Below are 12,628 nucleotides of genomic sequence, written 5' to 3'. Positions count from 1 at the left end.
CTTACAATGCATGCAGATTTAATTTATTATCTTATATTTCTTAGGCATTTGCTGCAGTGTAAAATCAGCTTGAACTGTCTGAACTTCATCGATGTGTAAATATTGTTCTATTATTTCAGTTGTACAGCAACCAAGCACTAAACCGAGCAGGGAGCGTCGACTTTTATTTTGAAAGAACGTGTTTTTTGTTGACGTTCTTCTTGTATCCAGTGTCACGTCGAGCAGTGCAGAATGGCGGCTCTTTTGGAATCATTGCTTAAAAGAGAAGTTGAGTTATACCGGGCCTTGGCGTGGCTTAGAGGACAAACTGTGAGGATTTCATAGTGTATATACAAGCTACATCTGTTATCTTATTTGCAATATAATGAAGCGGTACTGTCATCGCATAGCAGGGGGAAAGCTGTCTAGTTTTTAAATAAAGCTAGTTAGATTATGTTACAAGCAAGTAGGTTATCTAGGTTAGCGAGTAGATAGGCAGCTAGCTACATAGCAAATATTATATATGTTATATATATATGAGATGAATATTATATTATGAGACAGACCTTTAGAGGAGCAAAAACAGTACCTGAATTGAACTACCAGTTTTGGGGATTCGTGAATATTTCTGTAAGGCTAGCTGTAGCTTAGCGCTCTTGGCGCTGCTTAAAGTTGTTTAACATAGCTTAGCTAGCTGACTTAGTGGTAACGTAGCTAGATAGCTATACTATCGTTTTCTATTTACGTCGTAAATTTGACTTGTTACGCTTTTGTAATCTAGATAGTTATAATTCTGTAATTCCATGTGAATTTTTTGGGTGGGGTTCAATTCCAGCTCTGGACCTCTACAGCTCAGCACAGTTTAGTTTTCCCTGCTCTAGTTCACCTGACTCAACACAAGGGCTTTGTAACTAGCCGAGTACCTTAATTGCGTGTGCTCACGTATAAGACAGTACTGTGCAAAGCAGTGGAGCCCCTTGTCCAAGATTGAAAGTCACTGGATCCAAAAAAGTATGGCATGTGTTTTGTGCAAACTCAGTTTTCTTTTGTGTTATGACAGGAATGCACAGGCAATGATCAAGATCTGCTGCTAAAAGTTAGGAAGCAAGAGTTTGTGCCTTTCCTTCTGAATTTCTTGAGGGACCAGAGCAGCAGAACTTTGTCCCATGGCGCCACCACTCCTGCCAAGACACCCAGCAGCATCAGGTCTTCAGGGGCCCAGGGCTCCTCTACTGAGCGCCGGGCAAACAGGTCATCCGCGGGGCACGGGTCACGCAGCGCTAGCCGAGTCCAGCTTTTCTCATCAGATCCTTCCACACCCCGGCCAGACAACTCAAGCGAACGGAACAGCTCGACGGTCAGCAATCAGGACCTCGGCATCAGTCCGATGTTCGCCTCCGGATGGAGCCCTGCCCCGAGGCACACGCCCTCAGAGCGGCGTCTCACCCAGCGTCACCGTCTTGCTGACTTTATGATTTCACCCCCAGAGAGCCAGCCAAGTCCCACCACGCAGCAGCATCGAGGCCGCCGGAGGAGCGGGCCCCACGGGCCGACCTCGGCAAGCCGGCAGGCCGGAGCTCGTAGCGGGCACTTGGACGAGGGGGGTCGGTGGGATGGCGCAGGAAGAAAGGGCAGAGGTGGAGGGAGGATTAGTGAGCCAGTGTCACCACCCACACAAGTAGAGCTGAACTTCAACAGCTTGGAGGACTTCCCTCCAGTCGGGGCATCCCATGTTTCACCTCTGTGAGTCATCTGAAAATTAATTCATTCTCTGAAAATGAAAATATTCTTTAAAAAAAAAAAAAACTCCCCACTTTTTTTTTTTTTCAATTTTGAGATTGAGGTATGTTTTGGTATATTTGTGAAGTACAAGTACTGAGACATTACAAGTATTGTATTACAACTTTATGGCAAGCTTTTTTTTCAGTGTTGGTTCAATCATCTCCCCCCCCCCAGTGCAACTAAACCGTCTCGTCGAATCAACCCGACACCGGTCAGCGCAGAGCGCCCCAACTCTAAACCTAAGAGCTGCTTCACCTCCACTCCTCTCAGCCAGCCCTGCAGTCCTCCCTCTATCCCAGAGGTCCTGGGTGGGAGTCCAGCTGGGAGTTCCCTCTGTCTGCAACAGGAGAGGGAACTGCTGAAGAAAGAAAGGTATATGGAAGACATTTATAGCCGTTTCTCTTCCCTTTCCTCGGAACCTCAATTGATTGTCTCTCTTACTGCCGTCTGTCCTGTTTTTCAGGTCTAAGCTTGCACAGCAGTGCAGCTCCCCATTGAAGCCTCCCGTGGGTGTTTGTACCCCCACCAAACCAGCGGTTAGCCCTGGGGCTAAGGTCACTCCTGAAGCCCAGGCACCCTGCCCTGACCCCTCCAAAGTGACCCATGCACAAGAGCTTAACCTTTTAGCTGAGGTGTACTGTGCTTGCATTTCAGGTGAGCTGCCACCAGGTGGTGCAGTTGATCAAAAAGGTGATATAGATTTGAGTTTTAACAGATGTTTTTTTGCAGGTTTGTCATTTTGATTATGCTTATTTTGCATGATAGAGAACCTGGTGCCATGTGTGTTCCTGGAGCTGTTCTTTGTGCTGCAGCTGCTCACCACAAGGAGCACATCACCCACAGAAGAGTGTCCCACTGTGGGTGGGGGAAACACAGGTTGGTGTACCAGGGCGTACATCTGCCACTTATTACTTACAGTTGGCTCACAGTCTTCTCTTGGCTGTGTCCTTTTACAGACCTTCTGGAGAAAGCATATCTGCGAGATGTCCACAGCTGTGTATACTTTGCGGTTCGTGTTTTGGAGAATCAGTTTGCGTGAGTGTGCCTATCCCTTCCTCACTGCCAGTCCCCTGTTCTCTGTGTCCTGATTGGCCCAGTGACTCTGTCTCTCTACCCCCCCCCCCCCCCCATGTCTGCCAGGCTGCTCTCGCACCTGGACCGATGCACGCTGCGCCTCCTGGTGGAGAACGAGAGGGTGGGCACTTTCTCCCCAGCCCTGCGAGATCGCCTAGTACAAGCTCAGGACACCAGCACAGCCAAGGTTTGCGATTCGTTAATGGTTTAACGTTGTTATTTTTGTTCTAATGACCTTTTCCTAAAGCGTTTAAAAGTATAAGGAATGGTGCTTTGGTCTTTGTCTCCTAGGTGCTCCCCGATGCCCACACCTTCATTCATTCAGTGCCGTTCCAGCCATCCACTGACAACCGTGCCAACTTTAGCAGTGACAAGGCTTTCCACATCTTTAAAAAGCAGAGGTAGAGTGCACCAGAGACTCAGACAATATCCTGTGAAGGGGCGAAACATAGTGCTGCATGTTGACCATGTGCTATGCTGTACCTGTATTCTGTTACAGAGATATATTTTACGAGCTCCTGAGAGAGTGGGAGGACTGTCATAAGGAGCCTGGCTGGGAGTTTGAGGCGGCTCTGGGCCACAGAGTCAGGTGTGAGTGGCTGGGGTTTACTAACATGTCAGTAGGACCACCATAAGTATGCTGTAAAAAAAAAATAAAAAAATCTCTTAAATGATTTCCAGTATGAAATCGTTACTTATGCCCCGTGCTACATCCGTCTCGTGTAATTTACATCCTGCAGGGCGATGGTCAGTCAGCTGACTGTGGCAGGAAACCACTGTCACTTTGCCAGGCTCTTCCAAAAGCAGCTGGTGCAGGTGAGTCTCGAGGGCCTTCCCTCCCACTTGCTCCCTTCCTTTTTTGGTCCTGCCGTAGGCCGACATGCACTCCCCGTGCTGCTCGCTCTAGATGTGCAAGGGCCCCAGGGCGCCGGGCTCTCCTGGAGATGCCCCGGACGCGGACCTGCTGGGCGTGGTGGGGGCCGACGGTCTGGGGCGCCTGCAGAGGCTGCAGGAGCGTCTGAGCCAACCACAGGCCCCGAGCGGACCCTGCCCGCCGCCCTCTTTCCCCGGACCCCAGGAGTTCTTTAAAGACTTCCTGCAGACAGCCAGCTGGTGAGGTTACATGCAGTCATGCATTTAGTTCACATCCTTTGTCCAGAAGCGCGTGTGATTCCGCCGAATCCAGCATTTACTTTTCAGGCTCAGAGTTCAGTTCTGGTTTGATGACACAGTGTCACGTTCTTATCTCCGACCCAGCTGTCAGTTGAACCAGCACCTGAAGGACGGCTTGTGTCAGCAATTGCTGCAGCTGAATGAGGTGTCTATCCTGGGCACAGAGGCCACCTCAGCCGTGGGCGCGGAGGAGGCAGGCGGGGACATGGACCAGCAGGTTGGAACCGCATGACTTGTTGAAGCTGAATAGTGAAACTACGTGTCTGTATACATGTATGTGTGGATTTACAGGGCTTTTTCTTTGTCTTGCCCTCAAACCCCTGTGGGTGGTCATATCTTTATTCTCACATTTGGGCCTTCTACCAGAAGCCTGGGAGTTTCAGGGTACGGTGCAATATTTGTGCTGTTCCTAGGATTACGGCGTTCTGAACTGAGGTTAGTTTGGGCATTGCTGGGATCTGTTGGAGCTGCTCCAACCTGCTCCAACCTTGGCGCTCCCTTTCCATATTTTCTCTTTGTTCTTTCAGTCCGTGGTATTTTTCCAGTTACTTATATCCCTTCTTTTGGATATTTCCATCACTTGGGACTGCCACTTCTATCACCACCGCTGTTTTCTGCATGTTGTCCACTGCCACGATGTCTGGTTGGTTTCACCACTCCTTGTTTATCTTTGTCTAGATCTGGAGTGTAATGCCTTGTTTGTTCACCTCCACTCTCTGTAGTTACTTCCATATGGACTTGAGTGTTCCTGTATATGATCCCTGTCACTTGGTTGCCACTCTCAGTGTGTGCTATCCCTGCCACCATTTTGCATCCTGCTACTAGGGGCTAGATTGTCTCGGAGGCTCCATCGTACCATCTGCATCTTGGGTCTTCTCTAGTGTGACACACCCCTGCTTCAGTCGACGTAGTGCCTAGTCTCGTGCTGCCATGATTAGTGCCTTTGTACTGTCCTTCACTCCTGCCTTTTCCAGCCATTGGTAGTCTTGTCTGCCAGTCACCTCCACTGACTGGCGGTGGTACATTCCATACAAGGGCTTAACCTGCCACGACACCTCCTTTGCTCCCATGGTCACCATGTCCCCCATCTGTTTGAGGCACTCCATCAGCTCATCCTCAGGGGCCGTTGCTTGGATTTATTCATGGATGTTCAGCGTTTCATGCTGATCAGTGGATCTGACAATTTGTAGACCGCTTCCATCCTCCTTCTGGCTGGTGTACAGCCTTTGGAGGTTGGATCTTGGATGGCATGCCCCATACATTATGAGGAGTTTTCTGGTCTTGATGTCGGCAGCTTCCAGTTCTTCTCTTGATCATCTTGTTGTGCCTGCTAGGTATCTGATGACTGACAGGGCATACATGCTTATGGCTTTGATCTTATAGAAGTTGTTGTTGTTGTTGTTGTTGTTGTTAATAATAATATTACTGTTATTGAATAGGAACAACTGCCATTTTCACCCCTTTCTTTCTTTGCAGGATGAGAAGCAGCGATTCTCCTCGGTACTCCTCGTGGCTCGACTGCTTGCTAAGTTCTTGGGCTTCATCTCCTTCATGCCTTACCAGACATCTGAGGCTCCATCCAAAGAGATCCAGGAGGCCGCCATCGCTCTCCGCAGCAAGGTACACTCCAGATCACGAAAGAACAAAGCCTGTTCACTGACTGACTTGTTTTATGAGGTTCATTCATCTTGCGAGACTGTTTGCCAGAAGGTGCATGCGTGGAAGGGCGGAGGTTGAACACTTGGCGTGTGTTTCAGAGTGCTCCAGTGTTGGACGTTTGTGCGGTGCTGAGGAGCTGTGTGCGCAGGAGGCGCACTGTGCTGACTGTTCCCTGGCTGGTGGAGTTCCTCTCCATGCTGGACCACACCGGCCCATCTCTGCCCTGCTACAGGACGGCCCTGTGCCTGCTGCTGCAGCTCTACAGGTTCATCAAAGCACAAAACTCAAAATGAATCCTGAACCCTGCGTTTGCAGATGTCCTAACCGTGTGCGTTTGTGTGTCCCAGGCAGCTGAGGCTGGGTAAAGGGGGAGAGCAATTTTACATGAATCATCTTCTTCTGATGGCAGTGCTGGGCTGGCTTTTTCAGGTCAAACACACTGCACTGATGTGGCTTGAAGAACAGCAGCTTTCCACATCAGGACTAAATCATTCCCTCCCATCCCCTAACTCTGTCACACTCTCTCTTACTCTCTCCTTCTGCCTTGCTCCTTCTCACTCTCAGATCCCAGTCTTCCCTGAGGACCTCTTCTTTAGCGTGGACCTAAGAGATGAACTGGAGGATTTGGAGAGTCATACTAGCAGTCAAGGACTAGTGAGTAAATGCCTGTGTTTCACTAACCACATGTTCCTTCATTACCATAAAGTCTACTTGATATTTTCAACGAAGTCTTAATATGCAGTGAAGTTCAGTGACAGGAGTGTGAGAGAAGCACCATTATATGTAGAAGTAGTGGAAGTATTGGGTACTAAATGAAGCCTCACAAAGGTTTTTGTACTGTTAGCATGCTTGTTTTTTACATTGGTTGAAGAACCATATTAGTAATGTGAAACTTGCAAAAGACAAAAATTATTTGATTCATTTATTTTAAATGTCATGTGTTTGTTTCTCAGGACAATCTGCCCTTGTTGGACCAGCAACTGCTCTATACCTGCTGCCCGTATTTAGGTGAGAGGAGATGTTCAGTATTGACTGTGGATCTGATGAGCAGTTCAGTACTGGCTGAAAATATTGTTTATATATTTAACTGTTGTTGCAAACTTGTTCAACTTTGGTTTGCTAGGAGAATTTCGCAAGCTGTTGGCTGCCTTTGTGTCAGGGAGCGCATCCAAAGCAGGAGGCCTGATCCGCAAGATCACGCCCACATCTGCGGAGCTCCCGGGGCCCTCCACCACTCGCTCCCAGCAGAAACTGCATGTAATACTACCAGCCCCGCAGTGTTGAGGTGCTTTATACTGGGGTGGCAGGTGCTTAGCTGAGTGCTAAACACAAGGTGCTGGAGTGCGGTGGAGCAGCAGGATCCTGGTTTAGTGCTTGGGTGGAACACGACTGTTTCTGATTTTGGAAAACATTCTTGCATCCACATTTAACATCTAAAAACAAACTCATCCAGTTTTGCTAAGGAAAAAAATGACAGATGGGATTTAAGCATCATACCATCTGAATGCAGCCTTTGTCTTTTTGTGTAGCTGGATCTGGAGCAGGCTTTCTTTCATAACCAGCCTCCTTCGCTTAGGCGTACTGTGGAATTCGTGGCAGAGAGAGTCGGCTCCAACTGTGTCAAACACATCAAGTCAGTCTTACTTGGCACTTTCATATTGTCCATTTTGTACGTGAGTGTATGTTGGAGCTCGCTGTCGTCTTTCTCTCTGTGTAATGTGTATACGTGTGTGTGTGTGTGTGTGTGTGTGTGTGTGTGTGCGCGCGTGCATCAGGGCCACACTGGTATCTGAGCTGGTACGTGGCGGAGAGAATGCTCTCCGGGACGGTTTGGCCTCCGAGGGCGCTTGTGCGGCCAAGCTGAATGACTCTCTCTGTGCGCAGCTCTGTGACGCAGGCATGCAGGCTCTGGAGAGAGCCACCAGGTCATTAGCCCAGTCACCTCGACACTGCTCAATTACATATGTGCGGATGGCAAGCTGTTTGATTTTTCTGTAGATATTTGTCTTGAAGTGTGTGTGTGTGTGTGTTTATGCGCGCGCACTGCTCCAGGTTTTGCGGTGAGAATGCTCCTAGAGCGGTCAGTGTTCTTCTGCCTGAAGAGACCTCACATGCTGTGAGTAGTCTTTTACAGTTCCCATTCTGACTAGTTGCAGCAATCAACCAAGACTTCATAAGTAGAGTTGATGTCTGCTGCAGGTCCTGACAACAGCCGAGAGCATCACCACACGCTTGGCCACAGAGAAAGCCTGCAACTGGCTCTCCTCCAATATCACAAGTAACCAAGCCCTTGGATTGGCTGGAGCAATTTTGCCAGTACATTCCTTGCTGACACTGCATGAATGAATTCTGTGTGAATGCGCTTCTTCCCAGCTCTGATAAAGAGAGAGTGGAAAAGCAGTTTTGAGCGGATCACGAGGAGTGTGCCGTGCCCTGCCAGCGCAGACTCTGCAGACTCGGACAGAGCTAGCAGTCGGCAGACACTGGGAAGTTCATCAAGGCAGGATGCGGGGTCCGCATGCCCCCCAGATTGCACCCACAAAGCTCCACTGGCATCAGATGTCATCATTGAGATAAAGGTACAGGCAGGAAATGCAAATAAATAAATAGTTAATGCACCTCATGGGGCTGCTGTACTAGGGGTTATATTTGAATAAGTGAAATGCTTCAGTACTCAAAAGTATATTTAAATATACATTTAAATGAGCATTTTTATCAAATATTCTTTTAAACAAAGTGCCATGCAAAACTAAACCCGATTCCATTGGTTTTGCTGTAAAACTCTTGTTTATCTGTAATTAAGAATGGCTAACAATAGGAATGATGACTAAACTACTGTTGAAAGGTTTTGAGCAGTACTTGTTTTCAATGTCTTTATGGGAAATTTCAGCATAGTAAATGAATGAGCTTTGGCCTGAAGATAACAGTATTGATCCAGAGAGGAATTGCTGTTTTAGAGCAGCATCCTAGAAATAAAATCACTAAAGTGAATAGAAACAGCAGTTACAGGAGCGAGATGTGTCTATATACATATGAGGTATTCACATGAGCAGCATCAGCCGGTGTTCCACTAATACACGTATGGGATGGTGGACTCGGGAGATTATTTCTAAGAGCAGCTGCAATCACAGTACTCAGTCTAAAGTGCAAAGTTGAAAGTGAAGGTGTAGCTCAGCACAGTGCAGAGAGCAGGAGACCAGAACGGAGACTTGTTATATAATCTTATCACAGTGGGGAGGAAAGATCTCGCACATTCTTTGCCACAGTGCAGCTATATCAGTCTGCCATTAAATGTGCTTTTCTGTTGTTCAGCCATTCTATGCAGGGGATGCGATGTTGTCTTTAATGGTCTGTTGCTCTGCTACTGCCTCCAAAGTGACTCCTACAACAGAGCCAGCCTTGCTTATCAGTTTATTGATACTGCGGCCCCAGCACATAACATAGAAAATGGCACTTGTAACAACAGACCCAAAGGACCTCAGTCTCCTTGGAAAGTTCAGGTGACTCTGACCTTTCTTGAGCACTGCTCAGGTGTTAGAACTCCAGTCTAAGTTGTTGTCTAAGGGCACACCGAGGTACTTTTAGGTACCAACCACCTCAACATTCATTCTGTCAATGGTGACTGATGATACAGGAGGTTTGGACTTCCTAAAGTTGACCACCATCTACATTCTCCAAATGTTAATTTGCAGCTGGTTCAGTTTGCACCAGTCTAAAGTCTATTACCAGTTTCTTGTATTCACCCTCCTGTCTTCCTGGTACACCCCACGATGGCTGTGTCATCTGAGAATTTCTGCAGATGGCATGAGTTGGAGTCTGAGTCTGAGGTGTGCAGACTGAACAGGAACAGTGCTAATACAGTCCCCTGAGAAGCTCCAGTGCTCCGCATGACCATGCAGCCTGGGGACAAACTGGGGACGACCAGTCTGTTATCCATGAGGTGATGGATTCATCCATCTGCATCAGCTGATGCTTGGCTGCATGGTGTTGAATGCACTGGAGAAATCAAAAAACATGATCCTCACAGTACTGCCTGTTGTGTCCAGATGGGAGTACACTTTGTCTAGCAGGTAGATGAACGTGTCGTCCACTCCAGTGTCCTCCTCATACGCAGACTGCAGAGCAACAGGCTGACAGTCATTTAGCGCAACTGTTTGCTTCTTCTTGGGGACAGGAAGCACACAACATATTTTCCAACTGACTGGGACTATTTTTCTTGGCTGCAGCTCAGGTTAAAAATGTTCTAAAGAATTCTGCACAGCTGCTGGATGCCATCCGGTCCTGCAGCTTTCTCCTGTTTTGAGTTTCTTCAGCTTTTCACCTGTTCGGCAGTGAATGCAGGTGTGGTGCTGTTGGACTCGTCCTGAGTGGGTGGGTGGAGAGGATTGTTCACTGCAGGTGAGGTGTGAACCTCCTTAATCCCTGCTTCGAGCTACGTTTGCAAACCTCCTCATATCATCCCTGTTCCCTGTCCAGAAGGCTTTTTTCTTCTGATTCAGGGGAGATTTTAAGTTGCTCATAACCCATGGCTTGTTCCTGGGAAAGCATCGGATGGTCTTTGGGGGTACAACAGAGTCCACACAGAAGTTGATGTGATGCATATTATGCCCTTTGATGTCCTGATCGTGATGTTCACAGAGAACATCCCTGCAGTGATTTCATGGCCTCAGGTGACCACGTCCTCACTGTCCTGGTGATTGGTGGCTGTCTTTGAACCAGGGGTTTGTACAGAGTAGTAAGGTGTACAAGATTGTGGTCAGATCGGCCCAGTGGTGGGAGAGTTGTGGAGTTGTTTTGGTCTTTTTAAACTTTTTTTTTTTTTGAAACAATAGCATACAACAGGTCCAGTGTTCTGCAGTATCTGGTTCCACACTTTACAAACGGCGTGAACATAGGCAGACACGTAATTATCCAGGGAATGATGTTTGCCGTGTTTCAGGAGGTGCTGAGCATTGCGACAGGGCCTAGGTCTGAAGAGGAGGTTTTCACGGCTCAGCACATCTGTTCCATTCTAAATAAAGTGGCACAAACACTGAGCTGCAGAAAGGTACAGTCACTTCTCTCTCGCGCACACACTCACTTTCTATGCATGTGCACCCCCTGTCTATTTCTTTCTCTCTGATGTTTGAGACAAAACATTTACTTCATCATTTACTCCTTCCTGTTGGTCTGTTTGCAGTTCATGTCTTCAGTGGCTGAGCAGATGCTGTTGCGCTGTACTGTGCTGCTGGCCTGCAAACTAGGTGATCACCTGTGGAACTGAGCTGTGAGCAGCTCTGTAATAAACTGAGCGAAAGCAAGTAGTCCTGGGTAATATTGAGCATGTTTGTGTGTTTGTGCAGTATCTGGAGACCTTCCCTTAGTGTCACCGGCAGAGATTGTGAGGTCTCTGTTGGATGAGTTTGTCCTCCTCTGGGCTCATACTCCTTCTGGCCCTATACCTTTCCACATCCTCCTGAGTGAAGCTACCATCACTGCTATTCTCAATGCCAGTGAATTGCAGGTGACCGCAAACTGACCACAGTTGACCTCACTTTACCCCTCTGACAGTGGGTCTGGATTTATAGAAGCTCGGACATTTCTACATCCGATACATTTACATCTAATATACATCCTATACATACGGTTACTGGTCATGTAGAACAGGTTGAATAACTCTTTCTTCATCTGTCTTTTCAGAGGCGTCACTACCTGCTCTTGGTTAAATTGCTCATAGAGAAACATCTTCTGAAAGAGGAAGAAATAGGCTCTCAGTGGGCAAAGATGTCAGAGTTATCCTGGCCAGTGGTAATGGTCTCATACATACATACAGTAAATCAAACCAGCATTGTGTTTACTCCATGTTCAGGGTTGCATCAGGATATCGGAGAAACCATCTCTTTTCTCCCTGTTTTACTGTAGGAATCCATTGAGAGGTTTCAGAAGCTCTCTTTGGCGTCTCCTTTACCAGTGCCTTCAGTACAACGTGGCGATATCCTGCAGGTCTCACAGTGACCAGCAGAGGTCGCCACCAACACTACGAGACGTGAAACACTCGCATGCGGAAAAGCGAAGGAGCAAGACCAACTGAAGCTGTTGTGTGTTTTAAAAAGGTTTTAAGCACTCGATTTATGATGTGGAGAGTATGCGAAACTCCAGAAGCACTTAGTAGTTGTCTGTCAAAAGTGAGTAGGGTACATTGTTTAACATGCCCTCACTGAGTGAAGCCTTAAATGCCCCTAGCCTCCCATGTGGTGCATAACCTCAGTGCTTCACACGTGGTTTCACAGTACAATGTACTTTCGTCTCTGGTTTTGAGCAGCTCGGTTATATAGGATAGAGGCTTAGCTATTACTTCAGTGCAGTAAAACTTTTGCTTCTGAAGTTCCATCTATATACCCGTTTAGATCCCCCGCGCCCTCCCTAGAAATAACTTTACCGAAATTAGGAAGTAAAGTTGACGATTCTGAAAATAGGTTTTAAAAGGAAGCGTTTGTCATTTGTATTGAACACCTCTGGACCCCATCAGCTCCACCTTAAAGTGGAAGTGCAGGGATACAACACATCCAGACGTTGCTCCTGCTGGGTTTCCACGCTAGGTTTTATAGCTTATAGATTGGAATTTCTTACTGTTGCAAATATCAGAAAGCTCTGTAGATGCAAAAGGCCTCTTCTGACATTACTTTGCAGCATTGCACCCTACTTATTTATTTTGTTAGTGATTGCGCTTTAACCACAAAAATAATTACTAATCGCTGCTAGTTAGCTGCATCTCTGTGTGTATGTTCGAGGGGGCTTTTGTTGCTCTGAATGCTTTTGGATGCATTTTTAAAGGACTTGGTTCATGTTGGACAATTATAATGGCTGGTTTTAAACTGCAACATTAATGTCAAACGTATTGAATATAATAAATTTATGTACATGGCTCAAGTTGTGTGTTGAAAGAATGCCTGCAATTTTGAAAACAGCCTGGGATTTTGCA

The 12,628-nt window shown here is 47.2% G+C and overlaps 1 protein-coding gene across 2 annotated transcripts; it reads left to right on the top strand.

Annotated features, from left to right (window-relative positions):
* The first annotated feature begins 64 nt into the window (after positions 1–64).
* Positions 65–12,576, top strand: cdan1 (codanin 1). 2 transcript variants are annotated; one of them, XM_027004848.2, is made up of 28 exons: positions 65–309; positions 1,040–1,722; positions 1,936–2,133; positions 2,225–2,415; positions 2,527–2,637; positions 2,718–2,796; positions 2,902–3,022; positions 3,127–3,236; positions 3,335–3,451; positions 3,576–3,651; positions 3,743–3,948; positions 4,093–4,225; positions 5,485–5,628; positions 5,766–5,932; positions 6,015–6,096; positions 6,232–6,321; positions 6,621–6,675; positions 6,791–6,924; positions 7,197–7,300; positions 7,443–7,592; positions 7,720–7,783; positions 7,867–7,945; positions 8,041–8,246; positions 10,607–10,714; positions 10,847–10,910; positions 11,010–11,170; positions 11,347–11,454; positions 11,569–12,576. In XM_027004848.2, the coding sequence occupies exons 1-28, from the start codon at positions 232–234 to the stop codon at positions 11,659–11,661; spliced, it is 3,912 nt and encodes a 1,303-aa protein (XP_026860649.2). In that variant the 5' UTR covers positions 65–231; the 3' UTR covers positions 11,662–12,576. The 2 variants fall into 2 exon arrangements, with proteins under 2 accessions (XP_026860649.2, XP_026860651.2); XM_027004850.2 differs by having other exon boundaries at positions 66–309; positions 3,335–3,424.
* The last annotated feature ends 52 nt before the right edge of the window (positions 12,577–12,628 follow it).

The sequence above is a fragment of the Electrophorus electricus genome, chromosome 13, assembly GCF_013358815.1.
Source record: "Electrophorus electricus isolate fEleEle1 chromosome 13, fEleEle1.pri, whole genome shotgun sequence".
NCBI lineage: Eukaryota > Metazoa > Chordata > Actinopteri > Gymnotiformes > Gymnotidae > Electrophorus > Electrophorus electricus.
This window is presented reverse-complemented; position numbering and strand designations above follow the sequence as displayed.

Bases quoted from the DNA above. Each gene is read 5' to 3' on its own strand.
- cdan1 (XM_027004848.2), top strand. From the start codon at position 232: ATGGCGGCTCTTTTGGAATCATTGCTTAAAAGAGAAGTTGAGTTATAC. The intron at 5,933-6,014 runs GTTCATCAAAGC...TGTGTGTCCCAG, and splicing joins CTGCTGCTGCAGCTCTACAG to GCAGCTGAGGCTGGGTAAAG. The intron at 7,946-8,040 runs GTAACCAAGCCC...GCTTCTTCCCAG, and splicing joins GCTCTCCTCCAATATCACAA to CTCTGATAAAGAGAGAGTGG.